The following is a 22,424-nucleotide window of genomic DNA, read 5'->3' as shown; positions in this document are numbered from 1 at the left end:
GAAATATAGAGCTCCGTATTTTCCAGCCTTTCTGCACTTCTTCAGCGTCACAACCACGCGAGAATATGATTACAACAAAACTGTGACCTGTGCACTTCACGAACACCAACCTTAAATGATAATGCGCAAAGCACAACATAACATTGAGTTCATTTATTATTTTATGCACTTTATGCAAACACACTGCTGCTCTTTTATGTCGCCATAGCGGCAATCGGAAAGGGTAGATGATTGATAACTCGACGGGTGCAAATTCGCCGAAATATAGAGCTCCGTATTTTCCAGCCTTTCTGCACTTCTTCAGCGTCACAACCACGCGAGAATATGATTACAACAAAACTGTGACCTGTGCACTTCACGAACACCAACCTTAAATGATAATGCGCAAAGCACAACATAACATTGAGTTCATCTATTATTTTATGCATTTTATGCAAACACACTGCTGCTCTTTTATGTCGCCATAGAGGCAATCGGAAAGGGTAGATGATTGATAACTCCACGGGTGCAAATTCGCCGAAATATAGAGCTCCGTATTTTCCAGCCTTTCTGCACTTCTTCAGCGTCACAACCACGCGAGAATATGATTACAACAAAACTGTGACCTGTGCACTTCACGAACACCAACCTTAAATGATAATGCGCAAAGCACAACATAATATTGAGTTCATTTATTATTTTATGCATTTTATGCAAACACACTGCTGCTCTTTTATGTCGCCATAGAGGCAATCGGAAAGGGTAGATGATTGATAACTCCACGGGTGCAAATTCGCCGAAATATAGAGCTCCGTATTTTCCAGCCTTTCTGCACTTCTTCAGCGTCACAACCAAGCGAGAATATGATTACAACAAAACTGTGACCTGTGCACTTCACGAACACCAACCTTAAATGATAATGCGCAAAGCACAACATAACATTGAGTTCATTTAATATTTTATGCATTTTATGCAAACACACTGCTGCTCTTTTATGTCGCCATAGAGGCAATCGGAAAGGGTAGATGATTGATAACTCGACGGGTGCAAATTCGCCGAAATATAGAGCTCCGTATTTTCCAGCCTTTCTGCACTTCTTCAGCGTCACAACCACGCGAGAATATGATTACAACAAAACTGTGACCTGTGCACTTCACGAACACCAACCTTAAATGATAATGCGCAAAGCACAACATAACATTCAGTTCATTTAATATTTTACCTATTTTACGCACACACTAGCTTTCTGTTATGCCGCCATAGCGGAAATGGAAAAGGGTGGAGGAAAAGTATATGATTATTGGGCGAGATGATAGTGAAGTATTTAGCGATCTTCTCGTCCACCTAAGTGTTTAAACTTTCACACTTGAAAATAAGTAAACTTCAAGCAGCAATTTTGGGAATGGCCCGGCAATTAAACAACCAATTCGCGGAAAGTACGGTTGAGGCCGAATAAATATTTGCGATTTGTTTGTCTGTGTTGCGAGAAAAATGCTTTTAATATTGAATACATCCATGGTAGTCATGGGTATCCGAAACATTGTGAAATGGAATGATTCTCATAACGACTAGCATCCGAATGCAATCAGAGGAGTTACTCGCAATGGTAATATAGTGCTGCAAAAAGAATGAAATCTGTAGAGAAGACGAGTTCACGCATAGTACCCTATAATGCTGAAGCACAGCTCACCTGAAATGAAATGACCCCTGGTGGCATAGAGCAACAGACGTACTGGTTGTCCAGGTTGTAAGCGGAACCCAGCGAAGATTCGGCCTTGACCTTTTCTTGGCAGAGATCATTGGGCATGGTGGGAACCGGCATCTTCCGCAGCGTGTCATACCGGTTCACCTCTGCACCAAATTACCGGCATCACAAGCATGACATATGAGATACAAGAGAGATTCTTCTATCATTTGTTATGCTACCGTAGTGCGCAGAATAAAATTCCATGCTAGCGACTCGTCCACGCAAAAAATACAAGCCCGACTACTTTAGAAGAAACGACTAGATGCAAAGAAATTGAAGGACAGTGTAAATTCCAAAGTGCGTTCGGCGAAAGCGTGTGGCCATTCGACTGACTATGCCATGGTATCGGGGGAATACACATTCTTGGGGCGCTTCTCCGAACGGCTTGCCATGGAACCATCGCCAGGCCGCTTGGGAGCCATCCGACTAAGGGCCCGCTCACGCTAGCGGCGCGGCAGCTCCCCGTTTGCCGTTCTCAGGCTGCTGTGCGCAAGCGATTTCGTTCGCGCACGTCAGCCGTTCTTTGCCGTTCGAAGAATAGGTTCGAGACCCATTTTCGCGCCGTTCTCCGGCTGCCGGAGGGCGCTGTGGCCGATCAGCGACGGAGGAGCGGTTGCCATGACTACGGTGCGCCACGTCTTCTGCTTTCGTCTTTCCGCGTCGTCTGCGTCTGCCGCGGCACGTTTCGAGCTGCTTGCTTTTTTTGCTCCGCGCTTTTCACGCTAGAAATGCGGGTCGTTGCCAGGCATGGTTCTAGCAGTCAGTAGAGCGTTTTAGCCTGTCCGGCATTAAAAAAAGCGTCGCGTACAAACAAATAAAATGTCCCCAAGCTGGCGCCAGGTCAAGCGGCGCCAGCCCTGAAGGACTAGAAACAACTAACAAACGCGTAATCTATGTCCTCCGAGCATTTGGCAGCGCCCATCTCGACTCGCTAAGCCTACAGCATCGATTATTCGAGTATGGCTCTCCAAAACGGGGCCGAATCGGAAGGAATACTTTGCTGTCGAAGCTTAAGGAAATGAATCTAAAGCAAACGGAAGCATAAGTTCGGAGCTGACACGCTACAGAGGGCACAGCGGCCACTTGATAGATTCGAGGTGGACGACAACCGCTTTTAGCAGCGCCGCCATGTTTTTCGGAGCTTGCCGGCGAAGCTTGCCGTGCAAGTAGGACAGCTCATGATGACGGAGGGGCGCGAGAAAACGGCACACAACCAAAAGAAGTACACGGGATGACGCGCTTTTCGTTGTGTGCCGTTTTCTCGCGCCCCTCAGTCATCATGAACAAATAACAAATCGCCCAACTTTTTACCTTACTGATTAGGACAGCTCTCGCGTGTGCGGCGACGGCGAAGGTTCTGCGGCACCGCGCCGTTGCGGCAGACATGCCGCTAGCGTGAGCGGGCCATAACTCGACTGGACGCGGCGGCGGCGTCCAGCGGCGCCGCCGACGGACGCCGGCGCGTTGAACAACAGTGTCGCAAGAGGCGTTCGAAGAAGCAACGCGCAACTGTTGCGCGTTGACAGACAGACGCCGCCGCCGTCGCGTTGCGCCACAGTTGCGCAACGCGCTTCGGAAGGAGCAACGCGCAACTGTTGCTACGCGCCACTGTGCCATCACGGTATTGCTGAGATAGTGTGAGGTGGAGAGGCCACAACTTGCACCGTTCTAGGGCACGGACGGACGGCGGATGCCGCGAGTATGATAAATTCATCATCATCATCCGCCTGTCTACGCCCACTGCAGGGCAAAGGCCTCTCCCATGTTCCGCCAATCAACCCGGTCCTGTGCTTTCTGCTGCCATGTTACACCTACAAACTTCTTAATCTCATCTACCCACCTAATTTCTGTCTCCCCCTCACGCGTTTGCCATCTCTTGGAAGCCAGTCAGTTACCCTTAAAGGGGCCCTGCAACACCTTTCTTAGTTATATTGGAATAGTCTCATTATTGACGTATGACCCTTCACGAGTCATATGCCGCAAAAATTTTTCGAATCTGTCAAGTCTAAGTGGTGTTACTAAATTATAGAGATCACGTTCCGCAGCTTTCTCCCTCCACTCAAGGCCGCGAGCGCGCGGAAAGCTGCGCGGGGCATGAAGGGAGGGAGGCCGGAGGTGCGAGGAGGCGCCGAAGAGTTACGTCAGCGCCGGCGGCATTTTTTTTCTTCATTTTTTTCTCTCTGATGTCTTGGCGCAACCACGTGGTCTGTGGCGCCACTTCCGGTCGGCTTGCGTGGTCGTCGTCGAGCGGAGCCCATCGCACCGTGTATCGCGCGTGCTTGAAAACTGCGAGTCGGTTTGGTAATGTTGAGTGTGCACCTCGAACTGCCGTAGTGTTTTCAACGCTCTGCCAACCATCGGCGCAAACCTGCGTGCGCGTTTGGAACGAATGACAGCTGAGATGGGTTTCGACCCACACTCCGATACACCGCCTCGTCGCACTGCTCGCGCTTGAATCGTATTTAACACGGCAAAGCTGCGTGCACCCTTCTCCCAGTGGCGGTACTTCGATGCTGTTTGCTCTTCGAATGCGGGCGCACAGCGAGTGCGGGCTGACAACAAAGAACTAAAGACTAGAAGAAAGGATCGTGGTGCATCGGGGCGGGGCGGACCCATCCCCCGGCTGTCTGCAGCTACCGTGAAAATGCGAGTCTGCTTGGTTGCTGTGTCGCGGTTTCTCGGGAACGTGAGACTACGGGAAGAATACGCCGAGGTACGGCTCGATGACATACTGAACAGACAGCGAACAGGACTCTCGACATACAGCGAACACAGGTATCCTAAACTAGCCGGCGGCAGCATTGTTATCGGAGAAATGCTGCACCGCTGCCTCGGTCGGTCGTGAGAACGTGCCGACGATTCAGTTTCCAGCTGACGAGGCAACACTCGAACGGCTGCCACTCTGAACGGCAACCGGCGATGGTCAAAAGCACAGAAATATTCACGATTTTGGCACTTCATATGGTGAAGAAAACGCAACCACGCAACTACGAGCGGACGAGCTGTCGGTGAGACCGGAAGTGTTAATATTAATGCTTGTTGGATGTTTTAACGGCATAACACAATATAAACATACATATTATCTACTTATTGAACTCAAAATTAAGAACAAAGGTAATAATGAGGGTGTTATTGTGATTATAACATCAGCCAATGGTGGAACTGCCGACAATCGCGTCATATACTGCGGACTAATACGTAATTTGTCGAGAGAAGAGGGAGCGATTTTCAGCTGACTTTGAGAATTTATTGTAAATTCCAGGCCGCTCGCTTCGCTATAATATTTGGCTCGCGTGTTATCGGGAGCCTCGACTACCGATTGGCGGCGCTTTTTGACCCTGCTCAAGTATTGTTGCAGGGCCCCTTTAATGACCACCGGTTATCCTGTTGACGTGCTACGTGCCCGGCTCATATCAATTTCTTCTTCTTGATTTCAACTATGATATCCTTAACCCCCGTTTGTTCCCTGACCCACTCTGCTCTCTTCCTGTCTCTTAAGGTTACACCTATGATTTTCCTTTCCATCGCTCGCTGCGTCGTCCTCAATTTAAGTTGAACCCTCTTTGTAAGTCTCCAGGTTTCTGCTCCGTAGGTAAGTACCGGTAAGATGCAGCTGTTATACACCTTCCTCTTGAGGGATAGTGGTAGACTACCATTCATGATTTGATAATGCTTGCCAAATGAGCCCCATCCCATTCTTATTCTTCTAGTTATTTCACTCTTATGGTTCGGCTCCGCGGTTACTACCTCTCCTAAGTAGACATACTCCTTTACAACTTCCAGTGTCTCGCCACCTATCGCAAAGCGCTGTTCTCTGCCAAGATTGTTCCACATTACTTTAGTTTTATGCATAATAATTTTCAGACCCACTCTTGTACTTTCCGTATCCAGTTCAGTAATCATGAGCTGCAAATCGTCTCCCGCGTGACTCATCAATGCAATGTCATCAGCGAATCGCAGGTTACTGAGATACTCTCCATTAACTCTTATTCCTAATTCTTCCCAATCTAGGGCCCTGAAAACCTTCTGTAAACACGCGGTGAATAGCATTGGAGAGATCGTGTCTCCCTGCCATACCTCCTTCTTTATTGGGATTCTGTCGCTTTCTTTACAGATGATTATAGTGGCTGTGGATCCGCTGAAGATTTCTTTCATTTTGTTTATATAGGCTTTGTCGATGCCCTGATTCCGCACTGCCTGCATGACTGCTGATGTTTCCACCAAATCAAATGCCTTCTCGTAATCTATGAAGGCTATGTACAGTGGTTGGTTGTATTCCGCGCATTTATCTATCACCTGATTTATAGTATGAATGTGGTCTATTGTTGAGAAGCCTGTACGAAATGCTGCCTGGTCCTTTGGTTGATTGAACTCTAATGCCGTATTAATTCTGTTAGCAATTACTTTTGTAAATAGCTTGTAGACAACGGACAGTAAGCTGATGCGCCTGCAATATTTCGGGTCCTTGACGTCCGCTTTCTTACGGATCAAGATGATGTTGGCATTCTTCGAAGATTCTGGTATCCTCCCCGTCGAGAGACACTTCGCATACAGGGTGGCCAGTTTTTCCAATATGATCTCTCCACCGTCTTTCAACAGTTCTGATGTTAGCTGATCCTCACCAGCGGCTTTGCCTCTTTGCATTTCCTTTAGGGCTTTCTTTATTTCTCCTGTCAATACTGGTGGGATGTCAGATTCCTCTCGGCTATTACTGCTTCTTACGTTATCATCCTGACTGTCTCGGCGGCTGTACAGATCTCTGTAGAACTCTTCCGCTACCTCAACTATTCTATCCATATTGATTGTGACCTTGTCTTCCTTTTCCCTTAATGCATACATCTGATTTTTGCCTATGCACAGTTTTGTCTTCATAGCTTTGAGGCTTCTTCCGTTCTTGAGAGCATGCTCAATTCTCTCCATATTATACTCTCTTATGTCGGCCACTTTACGCCTATTGAATAACTTCAAAAGCTCCGCCAGCTCTATTTTGTCTGTTGCATTTGAGGCTTTCATGGCTTGATGTTTCTTAATGAGGTTTTTCGTCTCTTGGGATAGCTTATCAGCGTCCTGTCTAACGACTGTACCCCCGACTTCCACTGCACACGCCTTAATGATACTAGTCAGACTATCATTCATTGCGTCAAAGCTAAGGTCGGTTTCCTCGGTTGAAGCCCCGTAGCTATTCTGAAGTGAAACTGAATTCCTGTACTTTCCCTCGCAGAGCTAGTTCATTAATCGGCTCCTTGCGTATCAGTTTCTGCCGTTCCTTCCTCAAGTCTAGTTGAATTCTAGATCTTACCATTCTATGGTCACTGCATCGGATCTTGTTAACTACTTCCACATCCTGTGCAATGCCCATCCTGTACAATGATAAATTAAGGGGGGGGGGGGTGCGAATAGTGAAATTTGATCTAGAATAGAATTCGAATCGCATAGGGCCGAATAGTGGCCAGAAATATCGAATATCGAATAAAAAAACATATTATTAATAATTGAAAGAAAGAACGAAGAAATGAAATCTGCTCATGTCCTCGAGCACTTAACGAGGTGTGTCACTGCTACCGAAAGACTACAAACTGTCGTGCGGAAGCACGAATTGTTCCACATGACTTGGCTTCAGGCTCTCTCGCCGTGATGTTACGGTGTTTCCTGCAGTTCAAAACATGCAAAGTATCGCAAAGCAATTTTGGCGATTCCTGAATAAAATGCAGCTCCATGTTATTTGCAGAATTCCTTTCTTGGGATTAGGGGCTGATTGAACTATTTTTGAACGTGTTGACTAAATGTCTGAGCTCAGTGTGCTGGTTATTTCTTTACGCTAGCAGTTCGGCAGTCTCCCTGGCCTTATTTACTGGAGCCATGACGTGCGGAGATGACATAATCTTCAAACTGCACATGCGCTCGCTTTTGAACCAGGATATCGAGGAAAGTTTTAACGGAAAGCCACTGTAACGATGTTAGCGTTAGTTTTAGCCACCCCGCCCTAACCAAGTTGCACCATTGGCCTTTGTCGCTGTTTAGATATTCGTCCTGCCGAATTATTAGAAATTTCGAATACTAGTTATTCGAAAGACGAATCGAATTATTCGATTAGGTAATATTCGATTCGAATTCTAAACTACAATATTCGCACACCCCTAACATTAATCTATATCGCGGCGGCCTGGATCGGCGCGCGCGGCGGTGTTGCTCCGGCCGTCCCATTCGACGCACGCCCCTTTGAAAAAAATGTAATTGAGGAAGTTCCGCCGCGCGCCGAGACGCGGCGTTCTTCTTCGGCCCCCCTTTAACTCTTCTGCGGACGACGTCGCGCCGTAGATGTGCTTGGAGAAATGCACATTGGACATCGTGCACGTGCTGACTGGAATCAAAGTACAAGTGTGTGTTGTTCTCTGTAGACCTAGATAGAGCGAAGGCATAGGCAGGGTGCTTACGCGACTTGGTGTGTCCCGGTTCGTTGCATGTGCCGTGATGTACGTTCATGATAGTTAGCGCAAACGGAATACAGACGAAAGGAAGAAAAAAGGTCGCCCGCATCTTCCCACGGGGGGAACTCGAGGAAATGCGTCGCAGAGCGGTGGGGGTATCGCGTGAATGTTGCGTATTGGGTATGGTTTGGGAATGCTTAATTGTTACACGATGCGCACACCAAGTACAACTTGAACGGCTTCAGCGTGCGCGAAGTTCCGGGTCCGCAGCTCACTTCGAACGCTTGCGTTCAGCGTCGTATGCTCGTCTCTTCGCAGCCTTGTCGTCTGCGTTGCTTGCTGTGGTTAACGCCGACGACGGTGAGGGAGGGGTAACGTTGCCTTCAACGAGTGTGCGGGACGCTGATTGAAGGTACTGTTGCTTCCATCGCATCTACTCGAGTCAAGCAAAGCGTCAAGTCAAGCGAAAGCCAAGTAAAGACGCCCTTGGCTGAATTCCGAACGTGCGCTCCGCCGCTTATTTACACACCGCCCGCGTTCGAGGGAGAGGAGGGAGGGAGGGAGAGGCGAGGCTTGCTGCCGGCACGAGACGAGCCGAGCATGCGCAGTGGGGGTGTGAATGGCGCCGCCGACGCCGCAGGTGCGACTAAGAAATGCTCCGCATTTAAAAACGACGACACAAGTGCTATCTAACAACTGAATGTTTATTGGAGAGAGAGAGAGACAATAAAACGAGAGAAAGGCAGAGAGGTTAACCAGAATTGTAGCATCCGGTTTGCTACCCTACACTAAGGGGAGGGGGAAAGGGAAAGAAAGATGGAAAGGACAGCGGAGAGAAGAGCAGGTGCGCGATAAAAAAAAGATATAAACAAACGGAAGCTGTAGAGCGGGAGTACTAAAGCCTATTCAATAGGCCACTGGCACGCAAAAAGTTCAGTAAGGCCTTAAATGATTTTCGCTGTGCAGACAGTTCGGGTCGGCATTCCAGCACTGACTGTTCCGACAGGGGTCTGTCGTCAAGGCGGGCCAACACAGCAGCTAGCGACAGTCTGTGCGAGCTGTAGCGAGGGCAGCGAAAAAGAACGTGGTCTATCGTTTCTTCGCTGTCACACTGGCTGCAAGCAGCACTCTCTGCCATGTCGATTCGGAAGGCAAAAGATTTAGTGAAAGCAACACCAAGCCACAGTCGACAAAGCACCGTTGCCTCGAGTTGAGAGAGTCCGGACGGAGGCCGAAGTCGACGATACGGGTCCAGTCAATGCAATCGTGTGTGCTGTAAACTTGGTCCTCTTATTCTAACCTTGTCCGGCGACGACACAATCTGTGTCGTCATCACCATTTCTCGTCTCATTTCCCAGATGGCGTTGGTGCAGCAGAAGTGTTGGTGCGTTGGTGCAGCAGAAGTGCAGCAGAAGTGGTGCAGCAGAAGTGAGGGAAGCTCAGAGCAAAATGAGATTCGAAGAGAGGCTGAGGAAAATGAAGAAGAGTAGATGGGCAGACAAGGTTTTCAGGTATTTGTATAGAAAAAGCGTTGACACGCAGTGGAGAAAGAGAACTAGGAGGCTCACCAGTAAATATACGGCTAGCAGTGCGGGCGATATGGCAACAGGGAGCATTAAGCGGAAGGTCAGGGAGGCGGAGAGGACTTATTGGATGACAGCGATGGAAAAGAAGCCGGCTCTGAGTAACTACCGAAAGGGAAAAAACGAAATAAGGAGGGAAAGCTTTTATGATAATGCAAGGGGAAGCGCTTTACTGTTTGAAGCAAGGTCGGGCTGCCTTAGAACGCGAAGCTATAAAGCGAGATTCAGTAACGAAGACGAACACTGTACATGCTGCGGGGGAACTAGGGAAACGATGGAACATGTACTGATTGAATGTGGCGATATTCACCCAGGTATACGTGTGGGCACGAGTCTAGAGGAAGCCTTGGGTTTTAGGGACAACAATGGAAAGCTGAACACGTCCGCGATAGAAATAAGTAAGAGACGGTTAGAGTATTGGTGGAAGAAGAGTAGAGATAAAGTACAAAAATAAATAATGGGGGGGGGGGAATAAGGTCATTCTGCTTTAAGAGGCAGAGAGATAGACCGTGAATTTATAAATATTTTTGGTATAATAAGATAGATTTAATCAATGTAGACAAGGTATTAGGCCAGCATGAAACAAGGAAGTTTTTCCTTTTTCTTCGAGCATGGTGGCAGACATGTCACCGCCCCGTTATAAAGGGGACGCTCATAGCATCCATCCATCCATCCATGTGTGCAATAGTGCGCTTGTGTGAATCGCCACTAGATGGCGGTGGAAGTGCCGGAAGGACTGCTAGAGAACGGACGTGTTTTTCGTGGGCTCCGGAATGACAGCGTCAGATAAGTTTTTTTTTTTTTTGCATGATTCGAGCTTGTTTTTTTAGTTATATGAGTACATAAGCCACTAGATTGAAGGTTAATAGGGCTTACAACTTTGTACTGTTTCCTGTGTGACAGTTGCCTGGGGTTTTTTTTTATTATTATTTGTTTGTTCGGACACCACGTGGCTGAAAGGTACACATGTGATTTGCAGTGTAGCATACTCGCGGAGTTTAGTGATATCATTTGGATTTAAGTGTATTTAATCCGCCGTGTGAACGATCTAGCCATGGTCAAAAAGACCGTAAAGTGTTCAGGGTGCGGAATGGGATGGAAAATAGAGGTTGGTACGGATGAGAAGACAGAGGGAGCTGACGCCAAGTGTAAGCAATGCGAGTTAGAGGCGAAAATGGAAATAATGATGGCTGCCCAGAATGAGCTCATGGTAAGAATCGCCGAGCTGGAAAATGCGTTGGCGACAGAGCGGGAAAAAACGATGGCTATGGGGGAAAGGCTTAAGTCAGCCGAGGAGGGGTTAGCAAAGGTAGCAAGCGACAGAGGGAACAGAGGGGCACCGACCCCTACAGTGGTAGACGCGAAGGGGGAAACAGGTTTGGAAAAGACAGGTGCAAGGGTCACAGGACCTAGCTTCCGCGAAGTAGTTTTGGGAAGGGGAGGGGACAATACAGCAGCAGTGGCACGCGCTAATAACCGAGGCAGTGGCCAGGTGCGGGAGAGTCCAGCAGAAAAGTCGGAACACGTGATAATCGCCGGGGACTCGAATTTAGTTAGATGCGCAGAAGCAGTCAAAGAAAGGGTGAGAGGCGACAAACGAGTTTTAATAGGGAAGTTCCCGGGACATGGGATGGGATCAGTGATGAGACAAGCTAGCGCAAAACTCGCAACTAAGGCTAATGGACGTAACCTCGTGATAATCGCGGGAGGTCTAAACGACGTCTTGAATGAAGAATCAGCCGAACTAGCTACCACATTAGCGAAAGGGGTAGATGACATGCGCGCCATTTCCCCTCAGGTGCAGATAGTGGTATGCACAATACCGGAGGTACCGGTGCGTGACGTCAACCTGCAAAGAGCGGTTGTCGACGCAAACAAAGAGATATGGCATATGAGTCGTAAGAAAGGCATCGAGGTAGTGGAAATAAACAGAGAGGTGCACAGGTGGGGTGGTTTTCAAAGAGACGGAATACACTTCGATAGGAGGCTTGGTCATGAGGTGGGTTGGCGACTTGCGGGACGCGCAGTAGCTTTTTTGGGGGGCACGCGGGCCCTTCGGTGCCCAGGGTAGCTTGTAATGAGGAAAACAACCAGGGGGACTCTTTGACAGGCAGTATAACGAAAAACCAGAGAAAAGTTAAAAGAAGGGAGAAGGCGCGTGTTGCAATTAGTTACATTAACATGCAGGGTGGCAGAAAAAAGGAAAAATGGTTAGAGATTGAGGGACAGTTAAACAAGGAACAGATAGGTGTTTATGCGGTTACAGAAACACACCTTAGAGACTTGGAAGAGCCACCACATATTGACAATTATATTTGGGAAGGATGTAACAGGATCACATCAGAAAGGAGAGGTGGGGGTGTTGGAATGCTAATTCATAGCAGAACAAAATGGGATAGAGTGAAGCAGACGTGTTCAGAGCACCTTTGGGTTTCGGGCACAGTAGGTGGAAAGAAAACGTGGCTAGGTGTAGCATACTTGTGGACGGGGAATAACTGCAGAGAAAAGAATCTGGAGATAGTGAAATGCATAAGCACCGATATTAAAGAATTTGGTCATGATGCCGAAATAATCCTTCTAGGGGACATGAACGCTCACATTCGTGACCTTGACGGATATTCAGACACCAATGGCAAGTTATTGGTAGATCTCTGCGAGCAACATAGTCTTGAGATAGTTAACGTGGGGCCGAAGTGTGAGGGGCAGATCACGTGGGAAGTCGGAAACAGGCAATCGAGCATTGATTATTGTCTCATGACAGAAGGAATATATGACAAACTTAGAGAGATGAGAATAGACGAGGAAGGCATTAACAGCTTGGGTAGTGATCATAAACGCATAATATTACAAATGGGATATAAAACTGAAAATAAGAACATAGAATCAAAATTTGGCAGCTTGTATCTAAATGACAAACAAATAACGAATGTAGCCGCAAGAGTCGAAGAAAAAGTAGACGAACTGCCAGGCAAAGACTGGAAGTATAGTGAGCTGCTACATATAATCACAAAAGAAATGGAAAAAGAGAAGAAAACTATTTGTTGGAAAGGAAAGAGAAAGCCAAAAAGTTGGTGGAACAAAGAAATCCGGGAGGCGATCGAGAAGCGACGTGAGGCATCGCGGGAGCACAGACAGGCAAAAAAAGAGAAGCGGCCACAGGACGAAGTCAACCAAATATGGGAAATATATTTAGAGCAAAAATCCATCGTGCAGAAATTAGTCGAGGCAAAAATTAAAGGTGAAAGTGAACGCTGGATGACAGAGATTCGCGAAAAGAAGAAGGCCGCGCCTAGGATATTTTGGAGCCACCTAAAAGCGCTAGGTAGGAAGTCTGTCACAATGCAACAACGTTTGGTAGATGAAGGAGGAAATCAATTGGAAGGGCATAAAGCGCTAGGTTACATCCGAAAGATAACAGCCGATTCGTTTAAAAAGGTCACCCAGGGGATTCCCCCGGTAGGTAATAGTACGCAAAGGAGTGCAACTGACGAAGGTGTAGTACTAGAGAATTTCAATTGGAAGAAGGCCGAAGGAAAAATTCCTAAGCGCACTACTCCGGGCTTAGATGGGGTTCCCGTCAGCCTCATTAACGAACTCGGACATAACACTAAAGAAGCACTGCTGAAAGCCGTAGAAAAGTGCTTACAGGAGCGGGAAATACCAGACAGTTGGCGAAAAAGTAGAATGAACTTAATCTATAAAGGCAGGGGAGAAAAGGATAACATTCGCTCGTATAGACCGCTAACCATTACATCGGTGCTATACAGGTTGGCGATGCAGGCAGTAAAATTAAAAATAGAAGCGTGGGTAGAACAAAATGATATTTTGGGAGAACTTCAGAATGGATTTCGAATCGACAGGCGGTTAGACGATAATCTGTTTGTTCTTACCCAGTGTATAGAAATATCGAAAATAGAAAAGAGGCCCTTATACATAGCTTATCTAGATATCACCGGAGCGTATGACAACGTTAATCAGGAAATTTTGTGGGATATATTGAAAGAAGTGGGCATAGGGGACGACTGTATACAGCTTTTGAGGGAAATGTACCGAGAAAATACAGTTTGTATAGAATGGGAAGGAATAAGTAGTAAGGACAGCGTTGAAATTAGCAAGGGGCTGAGACAGGGATGTCCTTTGTCCCCGCTGTTATTCATGCTGTACATGGTGAGGATGGAAAAAGCGCTAGAAGGTAGCAACATTGGATTTAATTTGTCACACAAACAGGTCGGCACGATGGTTGAGCAGAAGCTTCCAGGTCTATTTTATGCTGATGATATTGTCTTATTTGCGGACAGTCAAGATGATATACAGCGACTGGCAGATATATGCGGAAGGGAATGTGAGGCTCTAGGACTAGGATTTAGTGCAACCAAATGTGGATTGATGGTATTCAATGATCACGAAGACCATGCGGTCTTCATACAGGGCCAAAAAATACCGAGGGTAAGCGAGTACAAGTACCTCGGAGTATGGGTAAATGAGGGGGATAGATATATGGAGGTACAAGAGAAAGCAGTGGTAGCAAAGGGAAAGAGGAATGCTGCAATTATGAAGCACAGAGCTTTATGGGGATACAATAGGTACGAGGTGCTTCGAGGGCTGTGGAAGGGTGTGATGGTCCCGGGGCTTACATTTGGGAACTCAGTGGTTTGCATGAAGTCAGAGGTACAATCAGGATTGGATGTAAATCAAAGGACGGTGGGCCGCCTCGCGTTGGGCGCTCACGGGAAGACGACAATTGAGGCTGTAAAGGGTGATATGGGATGGACAGGCTTTGAAGTGAGGGAAGCTCAGAGCAAAATGAGATTCGAAGAGAGGCTGAGGAAAATGAAGAAGAGTAGATGGGCAGACAAGGTTTTCAGGTATTTGTATAGAAAAAGCGTTGACACGCAGTGGAGAAAGAGAACTAGGAGGCTCACCAGTAAATATACGGCTAGCAGTGCGGGCGATATGGCAACAGGGAGCATTAAGCGGAAGGTCAGGGAGGCGGAGAGGACTTATTGGATGACAGCGATGGGAAAGAAGCCGGCTCTGAGTAACTACCGAAAGGGAAAAAACGAAATAAGGAGGGAAAGGTTTTATGATAATTCAAGGGGAAGCGCTTTACTGTTTGAAGCAAGGTCGGGCTGCCTTAGAACGCGAAGCTATAAAGCGAGATTCAGTAACGAAGACGAACACTGTACATGCTGCGGGGGAACTAGGGAAACGATGGAACATGTACTGATTGAATGTGGCGATATTCACCCAGGTATACGTGTGGGCACGAGTCTACAGGAAGCCTTGGGTTTTAGGGACAACAATGGAAAGCTGAACACGTCCGCGATAGAAATAAGTAAGAGACGGTTAGAGTATTGGTGGCAGAAGAGTAGAGATAAAGTACAAAAATAAATAATAGGGGGGGGGGGGGAATAAGGTCATTCTGCCTTAAGAGGCAGAGAGATAGACCGTGAATTTATAAATATTTTTGGTATAATAAGATAGATTTAATCAATGTAGACAAGGTATTAGGCCAGCATGAAACAAGGAAGTTTTTCCTTTTTCTTCGAGCATGGTGGCAGACATGTCACCGCCCCGTTATAAAGGGGACGCTCATAGCATCCATCCATCCATCCATCCATCCATCCATCCTTCGATTGGCTGCTGCGCGGGCTGTGCCTGGGTGCGCGGGGATCAAGAACAGATGCTGCGATGAAAATTCGAGAGATTGCCAATGAAGACATAAAATCCTTGTGGAATGTTTATTGGAAAAATCCCAAATATATATGTGTAAGAAAGAGAGCAAAACCAACCCACACATGCGCCAAAGATAATTGACAGATAAAAATTCGGCAGATCGCCCGCGTTGGGGGAATCGGTGTCATGCGAAGCAGTCAGCGATTACTGCTATGCTGTATTTTATGGCTTTGAGCCAAGCGTTATGAGGTGGATCGACGTGTTTTTGTAAGTGTAGTAGCTGTGTGCAGATCGTGGGCTCACCAGGCACGTCGACAACACTGGCGTCTAAAGGGTAACTGATGGTACGATGTAACGTCAGCGCTCACGTTATAATACATGCATCAGTATTATTGAACCTAAGTGCACGACATGGTGCAATAATGTGAATATCGATCATACGTAAATTTCGTTAGTCTATTCCTCCGGGATAGAGCAATGCTTCAATATAGCTTGCTGAATCATAGGAATAAACATGCAATGCTTATTAGACTGCTATAATAGCGGAGCCAACACTGGAGCCACTGACGATAATGTGATATGACGCCTGTATCGTAGGAGTACATATGTAGTGTTTATTGCTTTCTTGTAAAATTAGGCCCCGCCACGGTGGTCTAGTGGTCATGGCGCTCGACTACTGACCCGAAGGTCGCGGGATGAAATCCCGGCCGCGGCGGCTGCATTTTCGATGGTGGCGAAAATGTTTGAGGCCCGTGTACTTAGATTTAGGTGCACGTTAAAGAACCCCAGGAGGCCGAAATTTCCGGAGCCCTCCACTACGGCGTCTCTCATAATCATATCGTGGTTTTGGGACATTAAACCCCAGATATTATTAAATATTGTAAAATAAATAACCAGCACCACAACCACAATCGACGTTGCACTGACGGTACGCCTGCATAGGCTGTTTTAGGGGCGAAGCTCCTCTTAGTCTAACCTTGTCCGGCGACGACGCAATCTGTGTCGTCATCACCATTTCTCGTCTCATTTCCTAGATGGCGGTGGTGCAATAGAAATGTGTGCAATAGTGCGCTTGTGTGAATCGCCACTAGATGGCGGTGGAAGTGCCGCTACTCTCCGATTGGCTGCTGCGCGGGCTGTGCCTGGGTGCGCGGGGAACGAGTGCCTCTCTCAGTCTCCTGGATCGTCGTCGTACGTGTCGGATCGTTCGTGGGCGAAGCGAGCGCGGCGCCTGTCGGATCGTGCGCGGAAAGCGGCGACCAAGCGGCGCCAGCGGTCTCACATTCAAGGAGCCGACGCGCGGTTCGAGCGGGAATTTCTCGCTCATTCGTTTGGCCACAGTTGCGACGTGTGTGATCGACTTTGGTTCGATAATAACCTCACCGCGGTTTCTGGCGTCAGGAACGAGATCTTCACCGTACGTGTTTGCATGATGATTTTATCGGGCTAACTTCTCGGAGGATTAATGGTATCACCCATAACCACCGGAGCTTCGCCCACCTCACCATCATTCACCTCGTGGATATGGTGTGATTTTTTTCCAAACCAGTTTATAGACCTGGCGTGGCTATGTGGTAGAATACTTGATTGCCACTCGGAATTCTTGGGTTCGATTCCTGCTGGGTTCGTAATTTATATCCTTTCGATTCTTCGGGTCGACGCTGCCGATGGTTTTTCTTAACGCTCTCGCATTTAAATTACCAATGTCTGTTCTCGCCCTTCCTAGGCAGATATAAACTGTCAATCACCTGTGGCGCATACCCGTACACCTGCGGCCCGTGGTACACGGGTATGTACCACACTTGTCTGGAGGAAAGGGATTGACGACGTACTCGACAGGATTCTCACGTTATTGATGTCATGACCCGTCAGTCATATTCGTCAAATCTTCTTACCCTCCCGTGCCAATTTTGGTCGACACCAAGTTAAGGAGGCGATCATGAGAGCACCCAAACGTAGGCGGCTAGATAGATAGAAACGCTCAAAGTGCCAGAGGTCCGCTAAGAAATGCTTCGCATTTAAAAGTTCATTCGATTCACTTATAACGTACCTTTTGGGTCGCCAACTGCTGACTAGTCTAGCAATTTTCACTTTACAAGAATTCATCAGCTGTATCGCTATAGACTGAGTGTCCGTTTTATATTTGGAGTTAAGGAAAACTTACTGTGTTTAAGACAGATTGCTTGTCCAGCAGAGATGGTTATGAGACACGAGGAGGGTACCGGCCGCGCGTTTAAGCTCTTCAATGCAACGCTTGTGCCATACCGTGCCTTGCCTACTCAACCATTATATATCAACTAATTTTGATCTGCTTTCTTGTGCATGAAGCAAATTAGGCTTGAAATATGTACATGCATATTTTTTGTTGTTGTCGCTTGTTGCTCTTCTATCTGCTTATGTTTCGAAGTGATTTAGCTTTGAAATGATGTTTCTGTTTTGTTCTTCAATTTGCTGTAAAAGACAACTGTCTCTGTGCTGCCGTGAAACGTTGTAATGGGGGCGGCGGGCTCGTCAAGCTGCCGAAAGACAGCTTTTATTCGCTGTTCTTTGTCTGTTTTGAAATGCACAAATGTAAAGTTGATTGATTGATTGACATAGCAGTGGCCCTAAACAGTCATAATCAGGTTGACATTATATTTATAGATTTCGGAAAGGGATTCGACCGAGTTTCCCATTGAAAATTATTATTGAAGCACAAGCCAATACTAAAGAACGCCACATTATTAGCTTGGATGGAAGCCTATCTCTGATGTAGACGTCACACGTCGTGTCCACTGACGGCGTAACTTCGCGCGCCATTTCAGTACTTTCTGGCATCCCACAAGGATCCGTTCTTAGTCCCCCTCTTTTTCTCCCGTACATCAATCTCATCGTTCAGAACATTCTCGCTAAAATAGGTTTTTTTGCGGACGATTATGTTATATATAGCACAGTTACTGCACCCAACGACCAGGTTTTACTGAATGAACCCTCGGACCTATTTTAAACATGGTGCGCATACTTGCAAATGACCACCTACAAAAACAAAACCGTGGCAACGACAATAAGTCGCAAAAAGTGCCCTATGACATTCCCTTACAGTTATGATAATCAACTTCTTGCATTAGTAACTAACTATAAGTATTTGGGAGTCATCACTCACGATCATAGATGGAACAACCACATTGACTACGTGCAAAAAAAAAACGATAAAAAACTCGGATATTCAAGGAGGCGCCTGAAGTTTTAGCGTATAAAACCTTCATTCGGCCACAGGAAGAATACTGTGCAGCTGTATGGGATCCGTGTACAAAAAGAAACGTTTCAATATTTCAAAAAAATACAGGAACTCAGCTTTATTTGTAACCAATACAGCTGGCAGGCATCGTCTACATCCCTCCTAGAAAAGCTGAGCTCGAGAAAGTAGAAACTCGGCGATACCGCGATCTCTTTTATCTTTACCACGGACAGTCTGGTATCAGGAAGGATCCATATCTAAACGACGCTCACCGGTGGCCCTACTCGGTCCGTAGTTTTATTTTCACACCAACATATTTGTTTTATTGCGATAGCAATTATATGGACAGTCTCGGCCGTCGCCGCCGCCTTCATGCACCGTATATATATATATATATATATATATATATATATATATATATATATATATATATATATATATATATATATATATATATATATATTGAAGAAGCTTTTCCAATGGGCCAAACGTACTTGGGAAGAGAAGAGACACAACTAAGCGGTTGTCTTAATTTTATTTGCCAACGGTTTCGACCGGAGGACCGGTCTTCGTCAGGGCTTATGAGCAAATACAGCGCTATACGAACATCCAAAATCCTGTTCGTATAGCGCTGTATTTGCTCATAAGCCCTGACGAAGACCGGTCCTCCGGTCGAAACCGTTGGCAAATAAAATTAAGACAACCGCTTAGTTGTGTCTCTTCTCTCTCTCTCTCTCTCTCTCTCTCTCTCTATATATATATATATATATATATATATATATATATATATATATATATATATATGTATATGTATATATATATATATATATAAAAGCCCCAAGAAAAGACAATTCAGAATAATGCTTCCGAAGCGCGGAACCTCTCGCTCGGCAGCGGGTGGCGCTAACCACTACGCCACGAAACGCAGATCCTCCAGGTAGCTAACGGCGAGCGTTATATACACACCCTTTACCGCTGGACGGACTCAGAGACGGCAGGCACTTATAAGCGTTTCTTCATTACCAGCGAGATGGCGCGAGGAGCGCAACTGGCGCATTCAAAATTCGTGGGCCAGCTCGTTCGCTTCATCTAATATTTGCGAAGGGAGAACCTCGCTCTTCCGCTGTCTGCTCTTTGTATACACCATTTACTTCAGCGTGCTTTCTTACTCACCAGCGAGATGGCGCGATGTGTGCGCTTGGCGCTGGGCTTTAAAGGTCGTCGCCCCGCTCCTGCGAACGCCGTTGCTCATTGCCCTACAGGGCGTGGTCGCCTTCGTGCGCTTATCTTAAGGAAAGAAGAGGGGGGCGGGCGGAAGGGTGGAGCGGGGGGTTGTATGTCTTGTGCTTTCCCCGCGATGTCCGCGCTGAAGTCACAGAGCGTACGAAGGTCACTTCGCTCGCTGAAGCGTCCGCGTTTGCGAAAGGAGCGCGCTGTTCAAACAGAAATAAGTGACAACTGCGACATTTAGTTCTCGCTCTTCCTGTGTGTACCTGTTCGTTCGTTTCGTGCGTCCTTCCTGCTTTATGACTTTGGTCTGGGCGAGTTGGTTGATATCAAAGGGAAGGTACAGCGCAACTGAGACAATGGACAAGAACACGCAACACACACGAGCGCTTCTCAGTTGCACTGTGCCTTCCCATTCCTGCTTTATGTTTCAGCAGTGCGCTTCATGTATCGAGTTGTGACGCATGATAGTTCGCGCTCGTCCGGTGTGCGTTCTTTTCGTGCGTCCTTTGGGCTCGAGCAACGCGCTTGCAATTTCGAGCTGCTTTTCGTTCTTCGCGTTACATTCCAATTTGTTGCTATCGCATTCATTGCTTTGCCGTTGCGGCGAAACTGACTTTTTCTTGTTTCCCGAGAACTGCAACCGCTTGGATTTCACTCACCTCTGCATGCTGTAGTCGAATGCCCATCACTATCTACAGGCCTTTCGATCCATACCGTATAGCTCTAACGAAGCACAAAAATCTTGATCTTTTATCGCATGTCTATGCATATACCCACTCACTACACTTGTTGTTTTAAGATTATTTAAATATATTGCTGCATCCATTAGTTCGTGTTTGTTGTACGTTGTTTTTTTAGTTTTGTCTTTTTTAGTATTTTGATTCAATGTTTGTCCTGATGCTCAGTTGTAGCATTCCTATTTATGTATTCGCTAAATGACATTTTGTTGAAATCCACGTAGATATATTGCTGCAACGCCTTGCATGTGTTTAATGTATCTATTTTATGTGCTGACTTGTAACCCACTCCTGCCTAAGGTCTGAAATACAGACCGGCAGTATTGTAATAAATAAATAAATAAATAAATAAATAAATAAATAAATAAATAAATAAATAAATAAATAAATAAATAAATAAATGTACGGGTATCACGTGGTCCCGACAAGCGCAGGACCCGGTTGATTGGCGCAACACGGGAGAGGCCAGCAGTGGGCGTAGTCAGGCTGATGATGATGGCTTTTTGACAAAGCTACAGCTCAATGAAATAGGCCAGTTCTGAAAAAATCACCTTATGTAAGACATAAACACAAGGCCACCAGTGTGCCTATGTCACTGCAATAGAACATATCTCTCTTGCGGAGAACATGATTTGCTGTATAATGTGCACGTTCATACGCAGCAGAAGCTCCAAGGTGTCTTATTTGACTTAAATGCTGAGTTTTATTGCTTGGAATGCATAGTTGAAGCTGTCCATTCCAGTGAAATCTCTCTGCTGAGATGTCACTACTGATATACAGAGCTTACTGACGTAGCTAAAGTGAGGCAATGGAACTAAACATACAGTGGCCATAATCAAGTGGAATTATTTTTTAAAGGATACAGTTGATGCAAACTCAAAGCACATCCATATTCGCGTTTAAATGACAAAAGGAACTCCTTTTCAAAAAGAAAAACATGCTAACACACTCGGCACATGTAACATTTCAATGCCAGCGTAACTGAGCAACGCAACATATTCAAGGCGGCAGATGGAAGCGGACAGCTCGTGACGGTGAAAAGCTCGGCCATTGAGCTTCCTATGCTTGGCCACTTGATGAGAATTTGACGCTTGCACCCGGCATGAACTCGAGACACGCGGCTCGACACAAGCTCCAGTAGATTAGAGCTCGCGTCGCCGCTCTGTTTACATTTCGCCCCGCAAATGACCCTCAATGGCATGAACGTGATGCGCTATGGACAACGGTAATATTGTCTTCCTGGAGAAATCGGTGACCAATAAACAAGCAGTTATCGCTACCTGTCGCAGTCAGTGGTGTGACAACAGGCGTGGGTAGAAACTTAGGCCACTGACGAAGGTGGGAGGGCAGCACGAGCAGCACTTCCCGCTCAAGGTGAAGCACCCGCAGAAGATGAGGGCGCTTTGTGTTTTTCTCATACAGCCTACCGAATCGCTGATTGGCGGTGCAAACGTACCAGTACATGCAGTGGCGGTTGTTCCCCGTCAGCGAGGGCAGAAGACGAAACGAGACAGCGATCGTCGTTACCTATCATGCTAGAACACACAAACAAATCTTCTCATCGAATTCAGGTTGGGATACGAATGAACAGCAACAAGTTCAACTGACCACGCCGCCGGATGGTCGTAAACAGTGGAGGGGGTCATTTCACTCGGAGTCCGTCAGCTCCGAAGAGCACGCTTTTTCTCTCGTGACCTAAGCGCGAACGTGGTTGGCCGCGATGTCAAGGTGACCATTGGCTGGAAGTGGATTCTTCGTCGGGGACAAGCCGCACAGTCTTCACTTGTACCCGTGACCTTCACTTGTGACTCGTGACCTTGCGCAGAT

The 22,424-nt window shown here is 46.8% G+C and overlaps 1 protein-coding gene across 1 annotated transcript in view; it reads right to left on the bottom strand.

Annotated features, from left to right (window-relative positions):
* Positions 1-22,424, bottom strand: part of LOC119400572 (proline-rich protein 36) — a 342,207-nt gene that overhangs the window by 16,268 nt on the left and 303,515 nt on the right. Inside the window, exon 7 of the mRNA XM_037667633.2 lies at positions 1,670-1,830. Coding sequence (XP_037523561.1) covers positions 1,670-1,830 — 161 coding nt within the window. The remainder of the gene's footprint in view (positions 1-1,669; positions 1,831-22,424) is intronic.

Source organism: Rhipicephalus sanguineus, chromosome 7 (assembly GCF_013339695.2).
Source record: "Rhipicephalus sanguineus isolate Rsan-2018 chromosome 7, BIME_Rsan_1.4, whole genome shotgun sequence".
Lineage (NCBI taxonomy): Eukaryota > Metazoa > Arthropoda > Arachnida > Ixodida > Ixodidae > Rhipicephalus > Rhipicephalus sanguineus.
Note: the sequence above shows the minus strand (reverse complement) of the source record. Positions and strands in the feature narration are given on the sequence as shown.